This window comes from Balaenoptera ricei, chromosome X, assembly GCF_028023285.1.
Source record: "Balaenoptera ricei isolate mBalRic1 chromosome X, mBalRic1.hap2, whole genome shotgun sequence".
Taxonomy (NCBI): domain Eukaryota; kingdom Metazoa; phylum Chordata; class Mammalia; order Artiodactyla; family Balaenopteridae; genus Balaenoptera; species Balaenoptera ricei.
In genome coordinates this window covers 63,061,383-63,085,752 of record NC_082660.1, presented here as the reverse complement: position 1 = coordinate 63,085,752, position 24,370 = coordinate 63,061,383, and the positions used below count along the sequence as shown (strand labels likewise).

General features: G+C 37.6%; 1 protein-coding gene across 1 annotated transcript in view; it reads left to right on the top strand.

The window, feature by feature from the left end:
* TEX11 (testis expressed 11) overlaps window positions 1–24,370 on the top strand; it is a 362,907-nt gene that overhangs the window by 140,717 nt on the left and 197,820 nt on the right. The window contains exons 10-11 of the mRNA XM_059910602.1: window positions 5,090–5,144; window positions 8,303–8,395. Coding sequence (XP_059766585.1) covers window positions 5,090–5,144; window positions 8,303–8,395 — 148 coding nt within the window. The remainder of the gene's footprint in view (window positions 1–5,089; window positions 5,145–8,302; window positions 8,396–24,370) is intronic.

The window sequence follows — 24,370 nt, the reverse complement described above, 5'->3', positions numbered from 1 at the left end:
CTTGAGCTGTTACCCCTGGGGTAGAGCCCGTACCCTAAGAGTGAGAACTGAGTGGGGAAAGGAAGACCCAGTCCTCTCGTTGTGCCTGCCAATAATAGCACTTCGCAACACAGATCTGGGAAAGATGAGAGAGGCTGGCAGCCTGAGTCTAGGACCTGGAGGGAGAGGGAATTCCCACTTTCTTTTTGTTTTAAATTGAAGTTGACTTTCAACATTATATCGGAGGGAGAGGGAATTCCCACTTCCTTTTGTTTTAAATTGAAGTTGAGTTTCAACATTATATCAGTTTCAGGTGTACAACATAGTGATTTGATATTTTTGTATATTACAAAATGGTCACCATGATAAGTATAGTTACCACTTTTCACCATACAAAGTTATTATAGTATTATTGCCTATATTCCCTATACTGTACGTTATGTCCCCGTGACTTATTTATTTTATAACTGGAAGTTTGTGTCTCTCTATCTCCGTCACCTATTTCACTCATCTCCCCACCCCACTCCCGAATTCCTACTTTCCTGACAGCCCTCATCTGGAGTAGCTTCCATGACATGGAGGTGGTATGGATAGGAGCAGGTCATGGCTCAAATGCCACAGACTCCCACTGTTCTTACTGAGATTCAGTTGATTTTTTTTAAATAAATGTTTTTCCATTTGCTGTATGCCCTTAGGACACTTTCCAGAGACCTTAAGTGGTTGTTTTAATGATTTTTCCAGGCAAATGGTTGTTTCACTGGGGAGAGGGGGTCCAAGAGCTCCTTAATACCACTGTTGCAGAAGTTCCATTTTCATTGATTATTTTAAAAACTGGAAGTAGAAGGTTTAATGTACCAACAGACACCTCTATGAGATAGGGCTTACAATGAGGCCATTATAATGTAGGCCAGCATTATATCCTTGTTAGCAAGCTGAAAACTCAGTTTGGTAGCTATGGGTCTTTTAAAAAGTAAAAGTAAAAGGAATACTTCAAAGTAATGGCTTCAATTTAGTCCAGTTCACCAAAATTTTATTGACTTCCTCCCTTGGAATACCAATTTTATGGTGAGTGATCTTTGTTTTACTTTTTAAGTTTTTTTTGGAAAACCTGAGGCTCATATTAATACATTATTTGTGGTTATCAGAATGTCCTGTAGATAATATGGTATGGTAATTAAAGCAGAGAACTGAAAGTCAAATTTCTTTTCTCCCCATCCCCTTACTCTCATTTTTAATACCAATCTAGGAAATATTAGAAATCACTTAACTGCTAAATTAGTTCATTCAGCTGCAAAATGGAACTAATACTGTGCATCACAAGGGTGTTGTAAAGCTTAATAAATATTGCTAAAGCATTTGTTTCCATGAAAACTCCTGTATTTGTTTTATTTTAAAAATATATTTCTTACACTTTAAAATGTGCCCATAAAGTAAGGGCTTGTACACACATGTAAAATCGTTTAATCTAGTGTGTATATAGCCAAATGGAAAAGAGCAGTAATATAATTATAGTGTTGATTTGTTGGATATATATCCTAAGGAAATTGTGGCTTTCTTTTCTTTTCTTTTCTTTTTTAATGGGTGTTGAATTTTGTCGAAAGCTTTTTCTGCATCTATTGAGATGATCATATGGTTTTTATTCTTCAATTTGTTAATGTGGTGTATCACATTGATTTGTGTATATCGAAGAATCCTAGCATCCCTGGGATAAATCCCACTTGATCGTGGTGTATGATCCTTTTAATGTGTTGTTGGATTCTGTTTGCTAGTATTTTGTTGAGGATTTTTGCATCTATATTCATGAGTGGTATTGGTCTGTAATTTTCTTTTTTTGTAGTATCTTTGTCTGGTGATGGTAGCCTCATAGAATGAGTTTGGGAGTGTTCCTTCCTCTGCAATTTTCTGGAAGAGTTTGAGAAGGATGGGTGTTAGCTCTTCTCTAAATGTTTGATAGAATTTGCCTGTGAAGCCATCTGGTCCTGGACTTTTGTTTGTTGGAAGATTTTTAATCACAGTTTCAATTTCATTACTTGTGATTGGTCTGTTCATATTTTCTGTTTCTTCCTGGTTCAGTCTTGGAAGTTTATACCTTTCTAAGATTTGTCCATTTCTTCCAGGTTGTCCATTTTATTGGCATAGAGTTGCTTGTAGTAGTCTCTTAGGATGCGTTGTATTTCTGTGGTGTCTGTTGTAACTTCTCCTTTTTCATTTCTAATTTTATTGATTTGAGTCCTCTCCCTCTTTTTCTTGATGAGTCTGGCTAAAGGTTTATCAATTTTGTTTATCTTCTCAAAGAACCAGCTTTTAGTTTTATTGATCTTTGCTATTATTTTCTTTGTTTCTATGTCATTTATTTCTGCTCTGATCTTCATGATTTCTTTCCTTCGGCTAACTTCGGGGGTTTTTTGTTCTTCTTTCTCTAATTCCTTTAGGTGTAAGGTTAGATTGTTTATTTGAGATTTTTCTTGTTTCTTGAGGTAGGCTTGTATTGCTATAAACTTCCCTCTTAGAACTGCTTTTGCTGCATCCCAGACAGATCCCATTGCCATTTGTCTCTAGGTATGTTTTGATTTCCTCTTTGACTTTTTCAGTGATCTCTTGGTTATTTAGTAACATATTGTTTCGTCTCCATGTGTTTGTGTTTTTTACGTTTTTTCCCCTGTAATTTATTTCTTATCTCATAGCGTTGTGGTCAGAAAAAATGCTTGATATGCTTTCAGTTTTCTTAAATTTACCAAGGCTTGATTTGTGACCCAAGATGTGATCTATCCTGGAGAATGTTTTGTGTGCACTTGAGAAGAAAGGGTAATCTTCTGTTTTTGGTTAGTATGTCCTATAAATATCAATTAAATCTATCTGGTCTATTTTGTCATTTAAAGCTTTTGTTTCCTTATTTATTTTCTGTCTGGCTCATCTGTCCATTGGTGTAAGAGATTTTTCTTGTTTCTTGAGGTAAGCTTGTATAGCTATAAACTTCCCTCTTAGTACTGCTTTTGCTGCATCCCATAGGTTTTGGATCGTCATGTTTTCATTGTCATTTGTCTCTAGGTATTTTTTGCTTTCCTCTTTGATTTCTTCAGGGATCTCTTAGTTATTTAGTAACGTATTGTTTAGCGTCCATGTGTTTGTGTTTTTTACGTTTTTTTCCCTGTAATTCATTTCTAATCTCATAGCGTGGTCAGAAAAGATGCTTGATATGATTTCAGTTTTCTTAAAGTTACTGAGGCTTGATTTGTGACCCAAGATGTGATCTATCCTGGAGAATGTTCCGTGCGCACTTGAGAAGAACGTGTAATCTGCTGTTTTTGGATGGAATGTCCTATAAATATCAATTAAATCTATCTGGTCTATTGTGTCATTTAAAGCTTGTGTTTCCTTATTTATTTTCATTTTGGATGATCTGTCCATTGGTGTAAGTGAGGTGTTAAAGTCCCCCACTATTATTGTGTTACTGTCAGTTTCCTCTTTTATAGCTGTTAGCGGTTGCCTTATGTATTGAGGTGCTCCTATGTTGGGTGCATATATATTTATAATTGCTGTATCTTCTTCTTCGATTGATCCCTGGATCATTATGTAGTGTCCTTTCTTGTCTCTTGTAACATTCTTTATTTTAAAGTCTATTTTATCTGATATGAGTATTGCTACTCCAGCTTTCTTTTGATTTCCCTTTGCATGGAATATCTTTTTCCATCCCCTCACTTTCAGTCTGTTTGTGTCCCTAGGTCTGAGGTGGGTCTCTTGTAGACAGCATATATATGGGTCTTGTTTTTGTATCCATTCAGCAAGCCTGTGTCTTTTGGTTGGAGCATTTAATCCATTCGCGTTTAAGGTAATTAATGATATGTATGTTCCTGTGACCATTTTCTTAATTGTTTTGGGTTTGTTTTTGTAGGTCCTTTTCTTCCGTTGTGTTTCCCACTTAGAGAAGTTGTAGAGCTGGTTTGGTGGTGCTGAATTCTCTTAGCTTTTGCTTGTCTTTAAAGCTTTTGATTTCTCCATCGAATCTGAATGAGATCCTTGCCAGGTAGAGTAACCTTGGTTGTAGGTTCTTCCCTTTCATCACTTTAAGTATATCATGCCACTCCCTTCTGGCTTGTAGAGTTTCTGCTGAGAAATCAGCTGTTAACCTTATGGGAGTTCCCTTGTATGTTATTTGTCATTTTTCCCTTGCTGCTTTCTATAATTTTTCTTTGTCTTTAACTTTTGCCAATTTGATTACTGTGTGTCTTGGCGTGTTTCTCCTTGGGTTTATCCTGTATGGGACTCGCTGTGCTTCCTGGACTTGGGTGGCTATTTCCTTTCGCATGTGAGGGAAGTTTTCGACTATAATCTCTTCAAATATTTTCTCAGGTCCTTTCTCTCTCTCTTCTCCTTCTGGGACCCCTATAATGCGAATGTTGTTGTGTTTAATGTCCCAGAGGTCTCTTAGGCTGTCTTCATTTCTTTTCATTCTTTTTTCTTTATTCTATTCTGCAGCAGTGAATTCCACCATTGTGTCTTCCGGGTCACTTATCCGTTCTTCTGCCTCAGTTATTCTGCTATTGCTTCCTTCTAGTGTAGTTTTCATTTCAGTTATTGTATTGGTCATCTGTTTGTTTGTTCTTTAATTCTTCTAGGTCTTTGTTAAACATTTCTTGCATCTTCTCAATCTTTGCCTCCATTGTCTTTCCGAGGTCCTGGATCATCTTCACTATCATTATTCTGAATTCTTTTTCTGCAAGGTTGCCTATCTCCACTTCATTTAGTTGTTTTTCTGGGGTTTTATCTTGTTCCTTCATCTGGGACATAGCCCTCTGCCTTTTCATCTTGTCTATCTTTCTGTGAATGTGGTTTTTGTTCCACAGGCTGCAGGATTGTAGTTCTTCTGGCTTCAGCTGTCTGCCCTCTGGTGGATGAGGCTATCTCTGTGGTTTTCTAAAGTTAGAAAGTATTGCTTTATATAATTGATTTTTATGTGTCAGTTGGCTGATCATCTGTTGTAGTGCAAAATAGAAAAGTTTAATTAAGTATAATTATAACATGTCTTCTTAGTAATATGTAGTCTTGAAAAAATATATATAATTTGAAATAAATATGTATTTATATGTATTTTTTCCTTTTTTAATGATAGCCAAAGCTATGATATTGGGAAGATGGATAAGAGTTGTGTTCAGCCGACAATGCTGGTAAGGATCATGTTAAATATTGCAGAAGTAGGTTGAAGAAATACAGTTTATGTTATTGTAATAAAATTATGATAGTCTGTCCCTCCATTTGTGAGTAGATTATTCACTGGGCACATCATTTAATATCTCAGTGCATTACTTTCTGTAAAGTTGATATACTTATGGAATCTACCCTCCAGGTAGACTCTTGTACCCATGAATTAATTTATACATGTAAAGTGCTTAGGACAATGTTTGGCTATATAAGTTTTAGCTTTTATTTGCATGTTCAAAAATTCTAGGTTTCTTTAACCACCCAGATAGAACATGCTTGGTATGGAAGTTAATTTTAATATTTAATCAAGTAAAATGTGATTATGTAAATAAATCTGATATAAAACTAATTTAATACATGCCATAGCAGAATGGAATTTTTTTGAGTATCCGTCTCTGCTTCTTACCATTATTACAGTATATCACTCAAAATGTAATGGAATACACACACACACACACGCACATATATACATATATATGTATATACACACACACATATATATCTCAGTATATCTAGCAATGTGGTAGATGGGGAAAAAAAAAGAAGTATAAAATGTGGCCTCTGCCCTTAAATAGCTTATGTTTAAAGGATGAAACTGATACAGGTGAATACAATGGAATATTATTCAGCCATGAAAAGGAAGGAAATTCTGACACATGCTACAACATAGATGAACCTTGAGGACATTATGCTATGTGAAATAAGCCATTCACAAAAAGACATACTGTATGATTCCAGTTCAGTGAGATATGTTGGGTAGTCAAATTCATAGAGACGGAAAATAGAATGGTGGTTGCAGAGGTTTGGAGGGAGGAGAACATGGGGAGCTATTGTTTAATGGGTAGAGTTTCAATTTTGTGAGATTAAAAGAGTTCTGGAGATGTATGGTGGTGCTGGTTGCACAACAATGTGAATATACTTAATGCTACTGAACCATACACTTAAAAATGGTTACAATGGTCAATTTTATGTTATGTGTATTTTATCACAATTAAAAATAATGAAAATATATTATGATAGTGTCATATAATAGAATATCATATAACAACGAGAATAGACTACAATAATTGTAACAATATGGACTTTCTGACATATAATGTTGAACAAACAGAGCAAAATACAAAGTAGTACATACTGTATGATTCCATAAATGTGAATGCCAAAAGCAGGTAGAACTAATACATGGTGTTGGAAGTCAGATAATTGGTTACCCTTGTTTGGAATAGTGTCTGAAAGGAGACATGAGATGAGACTAAACTTCTGTTTCCTGATTTCTGTGTTGTTAACATATGTGTGCTCACTTTGTGAAAATTCAGAGTTGTACCATTGAGATTTTGGAACTTTTTTGTATGTATTTTATACTTCAATTAAAATTTCAAAAAAAAAGATTTAAAAAAATGAGTACAAGTGAAACAATTTGGGAAAAATAAGTGATAAACTGTGTGGTACTAACCTGAAGTATACGCAAGGGCATGCAGAAAAGGGGAATATTAATGTTGACTAGAATAGTTGAAGAAACCTTTTGGTAGGAGATAGGCCTCGGAAAGCAGATGGGGTTCATACAGTTAAAAGGGAGGGAGAAGGGAATACGAGGCAAGGGATTTAGATGAGAAGACGTCTGGAGGAGGAAATGAGGATGGAAGATAGGATTTAAGCATGATTGAAATCTAATATTCATACTGCAAGGTATGGAGAAGTAAGATTATGAAATAGTTTTTCTTTCATGCTAGCAGTATTTTATTGTGGTATAACTTAAATATATATATATATATATATATATATATATATATATACACACACACACACACACACACACACATATACATACACTAAATTGCACAAATCTTAAAAGTATACAGCCTGATGAGTTTCAGTTTATCTATATAGTTTTGTAACTACCACACAGATCAAGATACAGAAATTTCCATCACCCTCAAAAGTTACCTTGGCCCCTTTCCAGTTAATAGCCATTCATACCCCAATGATAAAACCACTATTCTGACTTTTATTGCTGTAGAATATTTTTGGCTTATCTTGAACTGTGTATAAATGAAATCATACAGTATGTACTGTTTTATGTCTGGCTTCTTTTGCTTAACATAATAGTTTTGAGATTCATCCATTTTGTTCTATCTTTCTGATTATTTGACCCTTTTACTATTACAAAATAGCTACAGTCTTTCTCAGAGATGCTATATTTACTCCATCAAAGTCCTCTGGCGAAGTTTATAAGTTGAGAGTTGCTCCACAATAATAATAATGATATTAAGTACATTATATCCATCTTAGTTTTTGAATTAAAAACTCAAAGGTATCACACCCTAAATGTCATTTCTCTAAGATTCGCAGAGCCCTAATGTGCTTAACATTTTTTTTTTAAGTTAGAAGACCACCTTTGCCTGATCCTACTGTCCTCATTATACTTAGAGGCAGAATCTTCATTGAAATAGGCCTCCTGCTTTCAAAATGTGAATCTGTAGTTAAATAAGTCTGTGCTAAGTAGAGTTATTCCCCTTATCAATGTAGATCTGGCTGGAGAAACTGACTTAATTATTTCTTATTTCTTAATAAAGAAATACTTTATTAATTTTAAAACTTGGTTGAGTTGGGAGGACTCTTGTCTATAGGAAAGTATATCTGCTCCTAGTGAAATGGTGGTATTTGTGCCCTTGGTCCAATTGGTTAATCTCAACTAGGCTATAAAGTCTTTGAGAGAGGGATTATGTCTTTCTATTTGTTTCTTTTGATGGAGGCCTAATATAATGCTACCTAAACAGTAGGTGGTAAGATGATTACATTAAATATTGCTGTGCTTTAATTTCCTTATTTTTAAAGTGAGGATGATTAAGTACTTTACCACTAAAACACTGTTAAGAAAATAATTATATTAACACAATTATATTAAATTTAAATAAGCTATTACTGTAAAATTCTCAGATGGTATTTGGTGTGGGTAGCATAATGATGAGACATATCCCAAGACTATGTGGTTGCTTAAGGAAATGCTATTTCATAATTATGACTGAGGTTTGAGAAATGCCTGTCACTATGTAAGTGCTAGTCAGCTGTTGTATTGCAGTTTAACCCTCAACTGTGTGTGTTTTTTTTCTATTTTTAATTATAGGCTAAAGTTCTACGGTTACTAGCCACTGCTTATATGGATTGGGACGACAAAGAATATTATAAGCCTCTCATCGCTATAAACCTAGCAAACAAGGTATAAGAGGTTTTTACTTTTGAAAATTAGCTTAATGAAATTTTGAAAGCATTGATTCACATTTTGAAATCCACTGTAGACATTTGCTCCAGTATTCCTGTTTTTTTTTTTTTAAACAACAGATTGTTGCAATCTCTTCTGCAGCACAGAAAGGAAGAATAAAATATACCTCTTTGACAATAGATATTTTTGAAAAAAATTTTCTTTTGCACAAAACAGAAAAGGTTCTCTGATGTGAGTAAATTTTAGGATAAAGAAGGAAATGATAAAATAGGGAGATAATGGGATTTAGTTTAAAAAAACCAACATCAGTCATTCACTTTCAGCTGATGCTCATACAAACATACACATATTCATACATACATACATACAATACCTCTATACTCCTGGATAAGGAACATTGATAGGCTGATGACTGTTTAAAGAGATTCAATTAGGATCAATGTGTTTTACTCTATAAGGTGATTAAATATACTGATACATTTTTAGAAAATTTTATTTATTTTGGCTGCATTGGGTCTTCGTTGCTGGGCGCGGGCTTTCTCTAGTTGCGGTGAGCAGGGGCTATTCTTCGTTGCGGTGCGCGGGCTTCTCATTGCGGTGGCTTCTCTTGTTGTAGAGCACGGGCTCTAGGCATGCAGGCTTCAGTAGTTGTAGCACGTGGGCTCAGTCGTTGTAGCTCGCGGGCTCTAGAGTGCAGGCTCAGTAGTTGTGGCACACAGGCTTATTGCTCCGTGGCATGTGGGATCTTCCCAGACCAGGAATGGAACCCTTGTCCCCTGCTTTGGCAGGCAGATTCTTAACCACTGCACCACCAGGGAAGTCCCTGATACATTTTCAAAAGAGTTTTTTCAACAAGATGGGAAGCATGAAAGTGAATAGTTGAATTTATCAGAATATTAAATTGCCCAAAGAAACCATTTACTTGAATTATATTTTCCTGAAATTTATGTCACGTGGATGGGGTTATTTAATGCTGAAAAACTTCTTTTATGTTAAATTTTTAAATTTAAAAATATTCATATACATGAACATTTTCAAAAGCTGCATCCTTTTTTTTTTTTGCATTTGCTAAGATGCAAGTCTAAATAAAAAACAGGATCCAAGACAATGGAGGAAGCTGCATACTAGCTACATGACCTCTTGTCAGCATGTCTCTTTGTTCACTGGATACAGAAGTTGCAGTTTTTATAACAATAATTGTCCATCTGCATTACTCCTGACATATCACATTTAATAGCCTAATTATTGACCCTGGACATTGATGAACTGGGTGCATTAGGATTTCAGTGGCAATATACACTTAAAAGAGTTTTATTTGTAAACAATTTCAAACCTAGAGAAAGATTGAAAGAATAAGAATAGTTCAAAGAATACCCGTCTATTTACTTTACCCAGAATCACCTGTTATTAACATTTTGTGCATTCTCTCTTTCTCTATATTATTGAGGAAATATAATTCATACATTCATCTTATTGAGGGTAATATATATTGATATCTGTAATAATAATATATGTTATATATACTCAGTAATGAACTGTATAGCATGTTTTTCTCTCAAATATAGGATTACTCAATCTAGGATTAGGTATTGCATTTATGTGACATGTCTCTTTAGTCCCCTGTAATCTGGAACATTTCTGTAGCCTTTCTTTTGACTTCTGTGTCATTGATATTTTGGAAGAATACATTAGCTCCCTACATTGTTTTAAATGAAAATTCTTCATTTGAGATTTATCTGATGTTTCCTTGTGATTAGACTCATATTATGCATTTGTGACTGGAATACTGCATGAGTGATATTGTGTCCCTTCTCAGGGCATCACATTTGGAGGCCCCTGATGTCCATCTGCTCCTCACTGGTGATAATATTGATCACCTGTTCAAAAGTGTTGTATATCTTCACTGTATATTAACCATTTTTCCCTTGCAACCAACAGACACTTTAAAATTATGCATATACCCTGCTTTTTATTAAAAATTTCCTTAAGAATTAGTGTTCTTGCCTGAATCAATCTTATGATGGTTGCCAAATAATCATTTTCTAACTGTAGCACTCCCTTCATATTTACCAGTTGGCACTCAACATTCTACTGTAAGCAAGAGCTCTCCCTTCTCCCATTTATTTAATATTTATTTATTTACTTCTTGATTTATTCATTTGTTATCAGGATTTATCAGGGTTTTTGTATTCCTATTTTTCCACTGACATAATTCATTACTCTTAATTATCTTTTAACAGTTTTATTTAGGTATAATTAACATAAAATAAACTGCCCATATTTAAAGTAAAAAATTTGATGAGTTTTGACATGTGTATATATCTATGAAACCATCACCACAATCAGGATACTGAATATATACATCATTCCTCAAAGTTTCTTCACACCCTTTTGTCACCCTTTCCCACTCTTCCCTAGGTAAACAACTGATCTGCTTTCATAGATTAGTTTGCATTTTCTAGAGTTTTATACCAATGGAATCATAGAGAATGTACTCTAGTTTTGAATGGCTTCTTTCATTCAGCATTCGGCACAGTATTCTGAGATGTTGTGTGTGTGCGTAGTTTATTCCCAGGGTTCAGTAATATCTTATTGTATGGATATATACCATATTTGCTCTTAAATCTACTTTATCTTTTATTGATATAGTTACTTTAGCTTTCTTTTGACTAGCGTTAGCATGGTGTATCTTGTTCTGTTTTCCTATTTATGTCTTTATGTTTAAAGTGCATCTCTCTTTTTTTTTTTTAATATTTTATTTATTTATTTATTTATTTATGGCTGTGTTGGGTCTTCGTTTCTGTGTGAGGGCTTTCTTCAGTTGCGGCAAGTGGGGGCCATTCTTCATCACAGTGCGCGGGCCTCTCGCTATCGTGGCCTCTCTTGTTGCGGAGCACAGGCTCCAGACGCGCAGGCTCAGTAATTGTGGCTCACGGGCCCAGTCGCTCCGCGGCATGTGGGATCTTCCCAGACCAGGGCTCGAACCCGTGTCCCCTGCATTGGCAGGCAGATTCTCAACCACTGCGCCACCAGGGAAGCCCTAAAGTGCATCTCTTATAAGCTGCATACAGTTGGGTTTTGCTTTTTTATCCACTCTGACAATCTGTGTCTTTTGACTGGGGTGTTTAGAATATTTACATTTGATGTGATTATTGATGTGGTTAAGTTTGAGTCTATCACCTTGTTATTGTTTATTTGTCCTGCATATTCTTTATTCCCCCTTTCTTCTTTTTTTTTCTGCCTTCTTTTGTAAGTTTGTATTTAAGTAAATTTTTCTTCAAAACAATTTATGAGTCCAATGTAGATTTTATTCTAACCTCCTGAAGAATCCATATTGAAATATTATGAAAATACAGACTTCCCTGGTGGCACAGTGGTTAAGAATACGCCTGCCAACACAGGGGACAAGGGTTTGAGCCCTGGTCTGGGAAGATCCCACATGCCGCGGAGCAAATAAGCCCTGTGACACAACTACTGAGCCTGCGAGCCACAACTACTGAAGCCCACATGCCTAGAGCCCGTGCTCCACAACAAGAGAAGCCACTGCAATAAGACTGCGCACCGCAACAAAGAGTAGCCCCTGCTCTCCGCAACTAGAGAAAAGCCCGCATGCAGCAACAAAGACCCAATGCAGCCAAAGATAAATAAATAAGTAATTTATTTATTTAAAAAAAGAGGAATATTATGAAAATATTTGTAGGATCATCTGGAGGAACAAACAGTGAGACTACTCAGGGGAATACTGAAAAAGGAGAGTGATCATAGAGGCTTTGTCACATTACATATTTGAATAATTTTTTAGATTCAGTTTTATTTCTTCTGTTGGCTTATTAGTTGTAACTCTTTGTTTTGCTATTCTACTGGTTTCTTTAGGGCTTATACTATATACCTTATCTTGGTCTACCTTCATATGTCATAATAGTGTACTTTTATATCTCCAGCCTGGCCTTTATGCTACTGTTGTCATATGTTTTACTTTTACATATGTTATAAAATCCCCAATACTATGTTATTATTTTTGTGTAAATTGTCAATTTTATTTTAAAAGGGATACAAATAAGAAAAAAACTTATGCATTTACACATGTAGTTACCATTTCAATTAATCATTATTCCTTTGTATACATCCAAATTTCCATTTGTTGTTTTTCTTCTGCCTGAAGAACATTGTTTTGGGGTTCTCCAAAGAGACTTATTATAAAGAATTGGCTTATGCAGTTATGGAGGCTGGTGAGTCTCAAGATCTGCAGGATGAGTTGGCAAGACAGAGACTCAGGAAGGCTGATGGTATGGTTCCAGTCTGAGTCCAAAGGCCTGAGAACCAGGAGAGCCAATGATGTAGTTTCAGTCCAAAGGCTGGCAGGCCTGAAACACAAGAAGGGCCAATGTTTCAGTTCCAGTCCGAATGCAGGAAAAAGCTGATGTCCAGCTCAAAAGCAGTCAGTCAGGAAGAGTTCTCTGTTACTCAGGGGAGGGTCAGCTTTTTTGTTCTGTTCAGGCCTTCAACTCATTGGATAAGGCCCACCCACATGCTGGGAAATCTGCTTTACCCAGTCTGTCTGTCTATCTGTCTGTCTATCTATTTATTTATTTATACATTTATTTACTTATTTGTTTATTTTTGGCTGCATTGGGTCTTCGTTGCTGCATGCAGGCTTTCTCTAGTTGTGGCGAGTGGGGGCTACTTTTCGTTGTGGTGCGCGGGCTTCTCATTGTGGTGGCTTCTCTTGTTGTGGCTCACGGACTCTAGAGCACAGGCTCAGTAGCTGTGGGGCACAGGCTTATTTGCTCTGCGGCATGTGGGATCTTCCCGGACCAGGGCTTGAACCCGTTTCCCCTGCATTGGCAGGTGGATTCTTAACCACTGCGCCACCAGGGAAGCCCCAGTCTATTGATTTAAATGTTAATCTCATCCAGAAACACTCTCACAGAAAGACCAGAATAATGTTTGACAAAATATCTGGGTACCCTGTGGCCCAGTCAAGTTGACATATAAAATTAACCGTCATTGACACCTTTTAACATTTCTTGTAGTGCTGGTCTATCAGTGATGACTTATTTCAGCATTTGTGTCTTTGAAAATGTCTTTATTTCACATTATTTAAAAAAATATATTTATTTATTTATTTGGCTGCACTGGGTCTTAGTTGTGGCATGCGGAATCTTCGATCTTTGTTGCAGCATGTGGGTTGTTTAGTTGCGGCATGCAAACTCTTAGTTGCGGCATGCATGTGGGATCTAGTTCCCCAACCAGGGATTGAACCAGGGCCCCCTGCATTGGGAGTACAGAGGCTCAGCCACTGGACCACCAGGGAAGTCCCTATTTCACATTATGTCTTAAAAAACTTTTTATTTTTAATACTTATAGAGTAACAGGAAGTTGCAAAAATGGTACAAAGAAAAAAATTAAAATAAAAGCAATAGATTCAGAAGAAAATTTTAACACCCCCCCTCCCCTCCCCAAATAGTACAAAGAAGTCCCATGTACCCTTTACCAAGTTTCCTCTAATGGTTACCTGCTGCATTACTATAATAGCAAATTGTCATTGGTACATTGTATGTGTATAGTTTTATGCCATTTTATCCCATGTGTAGATGCATGTAACTACCACTGCAATAATATACAGAACTATCCCATCACCCCAAAGATTTTCCTCATACTACCCCTTTATATGCACACCCATACCTGCTCTACCCCCCACCATCCCTAAGCCCTTGCAAACACTATTCTTCATCTCTATAATTTTGTCATTCCAAGAATATTATATAAATGGAATCATACAGTTTATGACTTTTAGGAGATTAGCTTTTTTCACTTAGCATAATGCCCTTGAAATCCATTCAAGTTTTTGTGTGTATTAATACTTGGTTTCTTTTATCACTGAGTGGTGCATGGTATGGATGGTATCACAGTGTGTTTAACCATTCACCTACTAAAGGAAATATTGGTTGTTTTCAGATTTTGGCTATCATGAGTAAAGCTGCTATGGTATTTGTGTATAGGTTTTTGTGTGGGATGTAAGTTTTCATTTTCCTGGATAAATGACTAGGTGTACAATTGTTGGGCTATTTAGTTTTTAAGAAATTGTCAAACTGTTTACCAGAGTGGCTGTACCATGTTGCATTCCTACCAACAATGTTATGAGAGTTTTAGTTTCTTTTCCTTCTTGCTGGCATTTGTCATTGTCCCTGTTTTTATATTTTAGCTGTTCTAATAGGTATGTAGTGATTTTAATTTATACTTTCCTACTGGCTAATGATGTTGAACACCTTTGCAGGTGCTCCTCTTTGGTGAAATGTGTCTTCGTAACGCTTGTCCATTTCATACTTGGATTGTTCAAATTTTACTGTTGAGTTTGATAAGATAAGATGTTCTAGATAAGAGTTGTTTGTCACATATGTGGATTGTGAATATTTTCTCCCTGTCTGTAAGCTGTCTTTTCATCTTCTTAACAGGGTTTGATTTATGGCCCAGGATATAGTATATCTTGGTAAATGTCCTGTGGACACTTGGGGAAAAAAAAGTGTATTCAGCTCTTTTGGGGTGGAGTGTTGTATAAATGTCAATTACAGTTGACCCTTGAACAACATGGGTCGACACCCTGCACGGTTGAAAAACCACATATAACTTTCTAGTGGGCCAGTCGTATCCGTAGTTCCATATCCATGGATCATGTAGTACTGTAGTATTTATTGAAAAAAAATCCACATATAAGTGGACCTACACAATTCAAACCCTTGTTGTTCAAGGGTCAGCTGTAGATCCTGTTGATTGATGATGTTGAGATCTTCTATATCTTTGCTGAGTTTTTGTCTAGTTCTATGAATTTTTGAAGGTAGGGATGTTTAAATTTCCAACTATAATTGTGGATGTGTCTACTTCCCCTTTTATTTCTGTAAATTATTACTTCAGATATTTTACAGCTCTTTTGTTTGGTGCATACGTATTTAGAGTTACTATTTCTTCATGGTAGATTGACCCTTTTATCATTCTATAATGTCCCTTTCTGTCCCTGGTAATTATTTTTTTGATGTACAGTCTACTTTATCTGATATGAATATAGCTATTCCTACTTTCTTATTGTTAAATTTTTCATAGCATATAATTTGCCATCTTAACTGTTTTTAATTATACAGTATAGTGGCCTTGAGTACATTCATATTGTGCAACCATCACCAACATTCTTCTCCAGAACTCTTCATCATGTAAAATGTAAACTCTGTACCCATTATATAATAACTCCCTATTCCTCTCTCTTCCAGTTCCTGGAAACCACCATTCTACTTTCAGTCTCTATGAATTTGACTACTCTAGATATCTCATATAAGTAAAATAAAACAGTGACTGGTGTATTTCACGTAGCATAATGTCCTCGAGGTTCATCCATGTTATAACATGTGTCAGAATTTCCTTTCTTTTTTTTTTTTCCTTTCTTTTTAAGACTGAATAATATTCCACTGTATGTGTATACCACATTTTGCTTATACATTCATCCATTTATGTACATGTTGGTTGTTTTTACCTTCGGCTATTGTGAATAATGCTGCTGTGAATGTGGGTGTACAAATAGCTGTTTGGTTCCCTGATTTCAATTTTTGGGGGGTATAAACCCAGAAGTGTAACTTCTGGATCATACTGCAATTCTATTTTTAATTTTTTTGAGGAAACACACTACTGTTTTTCCCGTAACAGCTGCACCATTTTAAATTTCAGCCAAAAGTATACAAGGGTTTCAATTTCTCCACATCCTTGCAAACACTTTAATTATTATTTTTTGATAGTAGACATGCTAATGGGTGTAAGGTACACCATTTATTTTTTTGGCTGCGTTCGGTCTTTGTTGCTGTGTGTGGGCTTTCTCTGGTTGTGGCGAGCGGGGGCTACACTTTGTTGCAGTGTGCAGGCTTCTCATTGAAGTGGCTTCTCTTTGTTGCAGAGCACAGGCTCTAGGCATGCGGGCTGCAGTAGTTGTGGCTCGTGGGCTCTAGAGCGCAGGCTCAGTAGTTGTGGCACATGGGCTTAGTTGCTCTATGGCATGTGGGAACTTCCCGGGCCAGGGCTCGAACCCGGGTCCCCTGCATTGGCAGGCGGATTCTCAACCACTGCGCCGCTAGGGAGGGTCCCCCATTTGTTTTTGAATGATGTTTTTTCTGGGTATAGAATTTGAAATGGAGAGCGTTTTTTTCTTTGAGAATTTTAAAGATATTGTTCACAGTTTTCCTGTTACATTGTTTCTGATAAGAAATATGATGCAATCCTTATTTTTATTCTTTATGTAACAAGCCCTTTTTTTCTGGCTAATATGTGGATTTTCTGTTTATCACTGGTTTTGAGCAGTTTGTTGATGATGTACTTTGAAGTAATTTTCTTTGTTTCTTATGCTTGGGGCTCTTTGAGCATCTTGAATCTCTGGGATCATGGCTTTCATTATGTTTGGAAAGTTCCAGTATTTTTTCAAATATTTTTTTCTGCTTCACCCTCAGACGCTAATTACTCATATATTAGATTGTTTGAAGTCGTTCCCACAGTTCACTTATGCTGTTTACATTTACAAAGATTTTTGGGGGCAGGCTTCAAGATGACAGAAGAGTAAGACATGGAGATCACCTTCCTCTCCACAAATACATCAGAAATACATCTACATGTGGAACAACTCCTACAGAACACCTACTGAACACTGGTAGACCTCAGACCTCCCAAAAGGCAAGAAACTCCCCATGTACCTGGGTAGGGTAAAAGAAAAAAGAGAGACAAAAGAATAGGGACGGGACCTGCACCAGTGGGAGGGAGCTGTGAAGGAGGAAAGGTTTCCACACACTTGAAAGACCCTTTGCGGGGGGAGACTGTGGGTGGTGGAGGGGGAAAGCTTTGGAGCCACGGAGGAGAGCACAGCAAGGGGTGCGGAGGGCAAAGCAGAGAGATTCCCGCACAGAGGATCAGTGCCGACCAGCACTCACCAGCCCGAGAGGCTTGTCTGCTCACCCGCCGGGACGGGCAGGGGCTGGGAGCTAAGGCTCAGGCTTCGGTCGGATCGCAGGGAGAGGACTGGGGTTGGCGGCATGAACACAGCCTGAAGGGGTTAGTGCACCACAGCTAGCCAGGAAGGAGTCCGGGAAAAAGTCTGGAGCTGCTGAAGAGGCAAGAGACTTTTTCTTGCCTCTTTGTTTCCTGGTGCGTGAGGAGAGAGGATTAAGAGCACTTATAAGAGCTCCAGAGACGGGCGTGAGCCACAGCTGTCAGCACAGACCCCACAGACGGGCATGAGATGCTAAGGCTGCTGCTGCTGTAGCCACAAAGAAGCCTGTGTGCAAGCACAGGTCACTCTCCACACCTCCCCTCCCGGGAGCCTGTGCAGCCCACCACTGCCAGGGTCCCATGATCTAGGGACAACTTCCCCGGGAGAACACAGGGCACACCTCAGGCTGGTGCAACGTCACACTGGCCTCTGCCGTCGCAGGCTCGCCCTGCATTCCGTACCCCTACCTCCACCCGGCCTGAGTGAGCCAGAGCCCCCGAATCAGCTGCTCCTTTAACCCTGTCCTGTCTGAATGAAGAACAGACGCCCTCAGGTGACCTACACGCAGAGGCGGGTCCAAATCCAAAGCTGAACTCCAGGAGCTGTGCGAACAAAGAAGAGAAAGGGAAATTTCTCCCAGCAGCCTCAGGAGCAGCGGATTAAATCTCCACAATCAACTTGATGTACCTGCATCTGTGGAATACCTGAATAGACAATGAATCATCCCAAATTGAGGAGGTGGACTTTGGGAGCAACGATATATATATATATTTTTCCCTTTTTCTCTTTTTGTGAGTGTGTATGAGTATGCTTCTGTGTCTTATTTTGTCTGTATAACTTTGGTTTTAACATTTCTCCTAGGCTTCTGCTGTCCTTTTTTTTTTTTCTTCTTAATATAGTTTTTAACGCTTGTTATCATTGGTGGATTTGTTTTTTGGTATGGTTGCTCTCTTTCTTTCTTTTTTTTATTACTTAAATTTTTTTTAATAATTATTATTTATTTTTTATTTTAATAACTTTATTTTATTTCATTTTATTTTATTTTATCTTTTTCTTTCTTTCTTTCTTTTTTTCTCCCTTTTATTCTGAGCCATGTGGATGACAGGCTCTTGGTTCTCCAGCCAGGCATCAGGGCTGTGCCTCTGAGGTGGGAGAGCCAAGTTCAGGACACTGGTCCACAAGAGACCTCCCAGTTCCACGTAATACCAAACGGCAAAAATCTCCCAGAGATCTCCATCTCAACGCCAAGACCCAGGTCCACTCAACGACCAGCAAGCTAGAGTGCTGGACACCCTATGCCAAACAACTAGCAAGGCAGGAACACAACCCCACCCATTAGCAGAGAGTCTGCCTAAAATCATAATAAAGCCACAGACACCCCAAAACAAACCACCAGACGTGGACCTGCCCACCAGAAAGAAGAGATCCAGCCTCATTCACCAGAACACGGGCACTAGTCCCCTCCACCAGGAAGCCTACACAACCCACTGAACCAACCTTAGCCACTGGGGGCAGACACCAAAAACAACGGGAACTACGAACCTGCAGCCTGTGAAAAGGAGACCCCCAAATACAGTAAGTTAAGCAAAATGAGAAGACAGAGAAACACACAGCAGATGAAGGAGCAAGGTAAAAACCCACCAGACCTAATGAAGAGGAAATAGGCAGTCTACCTGAAAAAGAATTCAGAATAATGATACTAAAGATGATCCAAAATCTAGGAAATAGAATGGAGAAAATACAAGAAACATTTAACACGGAGCTAGAAGAACTAAAGAGCAAACAAACAGTTATGAACAACACAATAAATGAAATTAAAAATTCTCTAGAAGGGATCGATAGCAGAATAACTGAGACAGAAGAACGGATAAGTGACCTGGAAGATAAAATAGTGGAAATAGCTACTGCAGACCAGAATAAAGAAGAAGGAATGAAAGGAATTGAGGACAGTCTCAGAGACCTCTGGGACAACATTAAACGCACCAACATTCAAATTATAGGGGTCCCAGAAGAAGGAGAGAAAAAGAAAGGGACTGAGAAAATATTTGGAGAGATTATGGTTGAAAACTTCCCTAATATGGGAAAGGAAATAGTTAATCAAGTCCAGGAAGCATTCAAATCAATAGAATTAGAAATGAAAAAGGAGAAGTAACAACTGACACTGCAGAAATACAAAGGATCATGAGAGATTACTACAAGCAAGTATATGCCAATAAAATGGACAACCTGGAAGAAATGGACAAATTCGTAGAAATGCACAACCTTCTGAGACTGAACCAGGAAGAAACAGAAAATATAAACAGATCAACACAAGCACTGAAATTGAGACTGTGATTACAAATCTTCTAACATAAAAAGCCCAGGACCAGATGGCTTCACAGGCGAATTCTATCAAACATTTACAGAAGAGCTAACACCTATCCTTCTCAAACTCTTCCAAAATATAGCAGAGAGAGGAACACTCCCAAACTCATTCTTTGAGGCCACCATCACCCTGATACCAAAACCAGACAAAGATATCACAAAGAAAGAAAACTACAGGCCAATATCACTGATAAACATAGATGCAAAAATCCTCAACAAAATACTAGCAAACAGAATCGAACAGCACACTAAAAGGATCATACCCCATAATCAAGTGGGGTTTATCCCAGGAATGCAAGGATTCTTGAACGCACGCAAATCAATCAATGTGATACACCATATTAACAAATTGAAGGAGAAAAACCGTTACGATCATCTCAATAGATGCAGAGAAAGCTTTTGACAGAATTCAACACCTATTTATGATAAAAACCCTCCAGAATATAGGCAAAGAGGGAACTTACCTCAACATAGTAAAGGCTATGTTATGACAAACCCACAGCCAACATCGTCCTCAATGGTGAAAAACTGAAACCATTTCCATTAAGATCAGGAACAAGACAAGGTTGCCCACTCTCACCACTATTATTCAAGATAGTTCTGGAACTTTTAGCCACAGCAATCAGAATAAAAATAAATAAAAGGAATCCAAATCAGAAAAGAAGTAAAGCTGTCACTGTTTGCACATGACATGATACTATACATAGAGAATCCTAAAGAGGCTACCAGTAAACTACTAGAGCTAATCAATGAATTTGGTAAAGCAGCAGGATACAAAATTAATGCACAGAAATCTCTTGCATTCCTATACACTAATGATGAAAAATCTGAAAGTGAAATTAAGAAAACTCTCCCATTTACCATTGCAACAAAAGGAATAAAATACCTAGGAATAAACCTACCTAAGGAGACAAAAGACCTGTATGCAGAAAATTATAAGACACTGATGAAAGAAATTAAAGATGATACAAATAGATGGAGAGATATACCCTGTGCTTGGATTAGAAGAATCAACATTGTGAAAATGACTCTACTACCCAAAGCAATCTACAGATTCAATGCAATCCCTATCAAACTACCAATGGGATTTTTCACAGAACTAGAACAAAAAATTTCGCAATCTGTATGGAACCACAAAAGACCCCAAATAGCCAAAGCAATCTTGAGAAGGAAAAATTGAGCTGGAGGAATCAGGCTCCCTGACTTCAGACTATATTACAAAGCTACAGTAATCGAGACAGTATGGTACTGGCACAAAAACAGAAATGTAGATCACTGGAACAGGATAGAAAGCCCAGAAATAAACCCACACACATATGGTCACCTTATCTTTGATAAAGGAGGCAAGAATATACAATGGAGAAAAGACAGCCTCTTCAATAAGTGGTGCTTGGAAAACTGGACAGCTACATGTAAAAGAATGAAATTAGAACACTCCCTAACACCATACACAAAAATAAACTCAAAATGGATTAAAGACCTAAATGTAAGGCCAGACACCATCAAACTGTTAGAGGAAAACATAGGCAGAACACTCTATGAGATAAATCACAGCAAGATCCTTTTTGACCCACCTCCTAGAGAAATGGAAATAAAAACACAAATAAACAAATGGGACCTAATGAAACTTAAAAGCTTTTGCACAGCAAAGGAAACCATAAACAAGACCAAAAGACAACCCTCAGAATGGTAGAAAATATTTGCAAATGAAGCAACTGACAAAGGATTAATCTCCAAAACATACAACCAACTCATGCAGGTCAGTATCAAAAAAACAACCCAATCCAAAAATAGGCAGAAGACCTAAATAGACATTTTTCCAAAGAAGATATACAGATTTCCAACAAACACATGAAAGAATGCTCACCATCATTAATCATTAGAGAAATGCAAATCAAAACTAAAATGAGGAGGGAGATGCAAGAGGGAAGAGATATGGGAACATATGTATATGTATAACTGATTCACTTTGTTATAAAGCAGAAACTAACACACCATTGTAAAGCAATTATACTCCAATAAAGATGTTAAAAAAAAACAAAAAACAAAAAAAACTACAATGAGATATCATGTCACACCGGTCAGAATGGCCATTATCAAAAAATCTACAAACAATAAATGCTGGAGATGGTGTGGGGAAAAGAGAACCCTCTTGCACTGTTGGTGGGAATGTAAATTGATACAGCCACTATGGAGAACAGTATGGAGGTTCCTTAAAAAACTAAAAATAGAACCACCATATGACCCAGCGATCCCACTACTGGGCATATACCCTGAGAAAACCGTAATTCAAAAAGAGTCATGTACCACAATGTTCATTGCAGCTGTATTTACAATATCCAGGACATGGAAGCAACCTGTCCATCAACAGATGAATGGATAAAGAAGATGTGGCACATATATACAATGTAATATTACTTAGCCATAAAAAGAAACGAAATTGAGTTATTTGTAGTGAGGTGGATGGACCTAGAGTCTGTCATACAGAGTGAAGTTAGTCAGAAAGAGAAACAGAAATACCATATGCTAACACATATATATGGAATCTAAGAAAAAAATAAAAAAGAAAAGAAAAAGGTCATGAAGAACCTAAGGGCAAGACAGGAATAAAGACACAGACCTACTAGAGAATGGACTTGAGGATATGGGGAGGGGGAAGGGTAAGCTTGGACAAAGTGAAAGAGTGGCATGGACATATATACACTACCAAACAAAATACATAGCTAGTGGGAAGTAGCCACATAGCACAGGGAGATCAGCTTTGTGCTTTGTGACCACCTAGAGGGGTGGGATAGGGAGGGTGGGAGGGAGGGAGGGAGACGCAAGAGGGAAGAGATATGGGAACATATGTATATGTATAACTGATTCAATTTGTTATAAAGCAGAATCTAACACACCATTGTAAAGCAATTATACTCCAATAAAGATGTTAAAAAAAAAACAGATGCAGACCTACTAGAGAATGGACTTGAGGACACGGGGAGTGGGAAGGGTAAGCTGGGACGAAGTGAGAGAGTGGCATGGACATATATACACTACCAAATGTAAAACAGATAGCTAGTGGGAAGCAGCCGCATAGCACAGGGAGATCAGCTCTATGCTTTGTGACCACCTAGAGGGGTGGTATAGGGAGGATGGGAGGGAGGGAGATGCAATAGGGAAGAGATATGAAGATATATGTATATGTTTAACTGATTCACTTTGTTATAAACAGAAAGTAACACACCACTGTAAAGCAATTATACTCCAATAAAGATGTTAAAATTTTTTTTTAATTTAAAAAATAAAAAGGTTTTTTTCCTCTGTGTTTCATTTTGGAATGTTTTGTATTGCTATGACTTGAAATTCATTAATTTTTGTTCTGCAGTGTCTGATCTTCTGTTAATCCCATCTGCTATAAGCTGAATATTTGTGTCCCCCGACCCCAAATTCATACACTGAAAGTCTAACCACCAAAGTGATGATATTAGGAGGTGGGGTCTTTGGAGGTGATTACATCATGAGGGCAGAGTCCTGATGATTGGGATTAGTGCCCTTATATGGGATGCCTGAGAGAGAACTCCCTCACCCCTTTTGCCATTTAAGATTCCAGTGAGGAAGGAGCCATTTATGAGGAAGTGGGCTCTTACCGGACACTGAATATGCTGGTGCTATGATTTTGGACCTTCCAGCCTCCAGAACTGTGAGAAATAAATGTTTGTTGTTTATAAGCCACCCAGTTTATGCTATTTTTGTTATAGCAGCCCGAATGGACTGACACCATCTCGTATAGTTTTCACCGCAGATTTTGCAGTTTTTATTTCTGGAAGTTTGATTTCGATCCTTTTTATGTCTTCCGTGTCTCTGATTAGCTTTTTTTTTTTTTTTTTAATACATGTGCCCTAGAATATCTTTTTTTTTTTTATTTCTTATTTATTTATTTATTTTTGCTGTGTTGGGTCTTCGTTTCTGTGCGAGGGCTTTCTCTAGTTGTGGCAAGCGGGGGCCTCTCCTCATCGCGGTGCACGGGCCTCTCACTATTGCGGCCTCTCTTGCTGTGGAGCACAGGCTCCAGACGCGCAGGCTCAGTAATTGTGGCTCACGGGCCCAGTTGCTCCGTGGCATGTGGGATCTTCCCAGACCAGGGCTCGAACCCGTGTCCCCTGCATTGGCAGGCAGATTCTCAACCGCTGTGCCACCAGGGAATCCCTGATTAGCTTTTTGAGCATATGAAATATAATTTTCCTCTTTTAATGTCCTTCTCTGCTAATTCTTGTATCTGTGTCACTTCTGGATCAGTTTCAGTTGGTTATCTCCCCAGTATGGATCATGTTTTCCTGCCTCTTTCCAGGCCTCATCGTCTTTCATTGGATGCCAAGTGTTGTGAATTTTATGTTGTTGGGTGCTAGATATTTATATAATAGTATAAATCTTGTTGAGCTTTATTACGGGAAGCAGGCAAGTTATAGGCATACCTCAGAGATACTGTAGGTTAGTTCCAGACCACCACAATAAAGCAAGTATCACAATAACGTGAGTCACACGAATTTTTTTTTCCCAGTGCATATGAAAGTACGTTTATAATGTAGTCTATTAAGTGTGTAATAGCATTA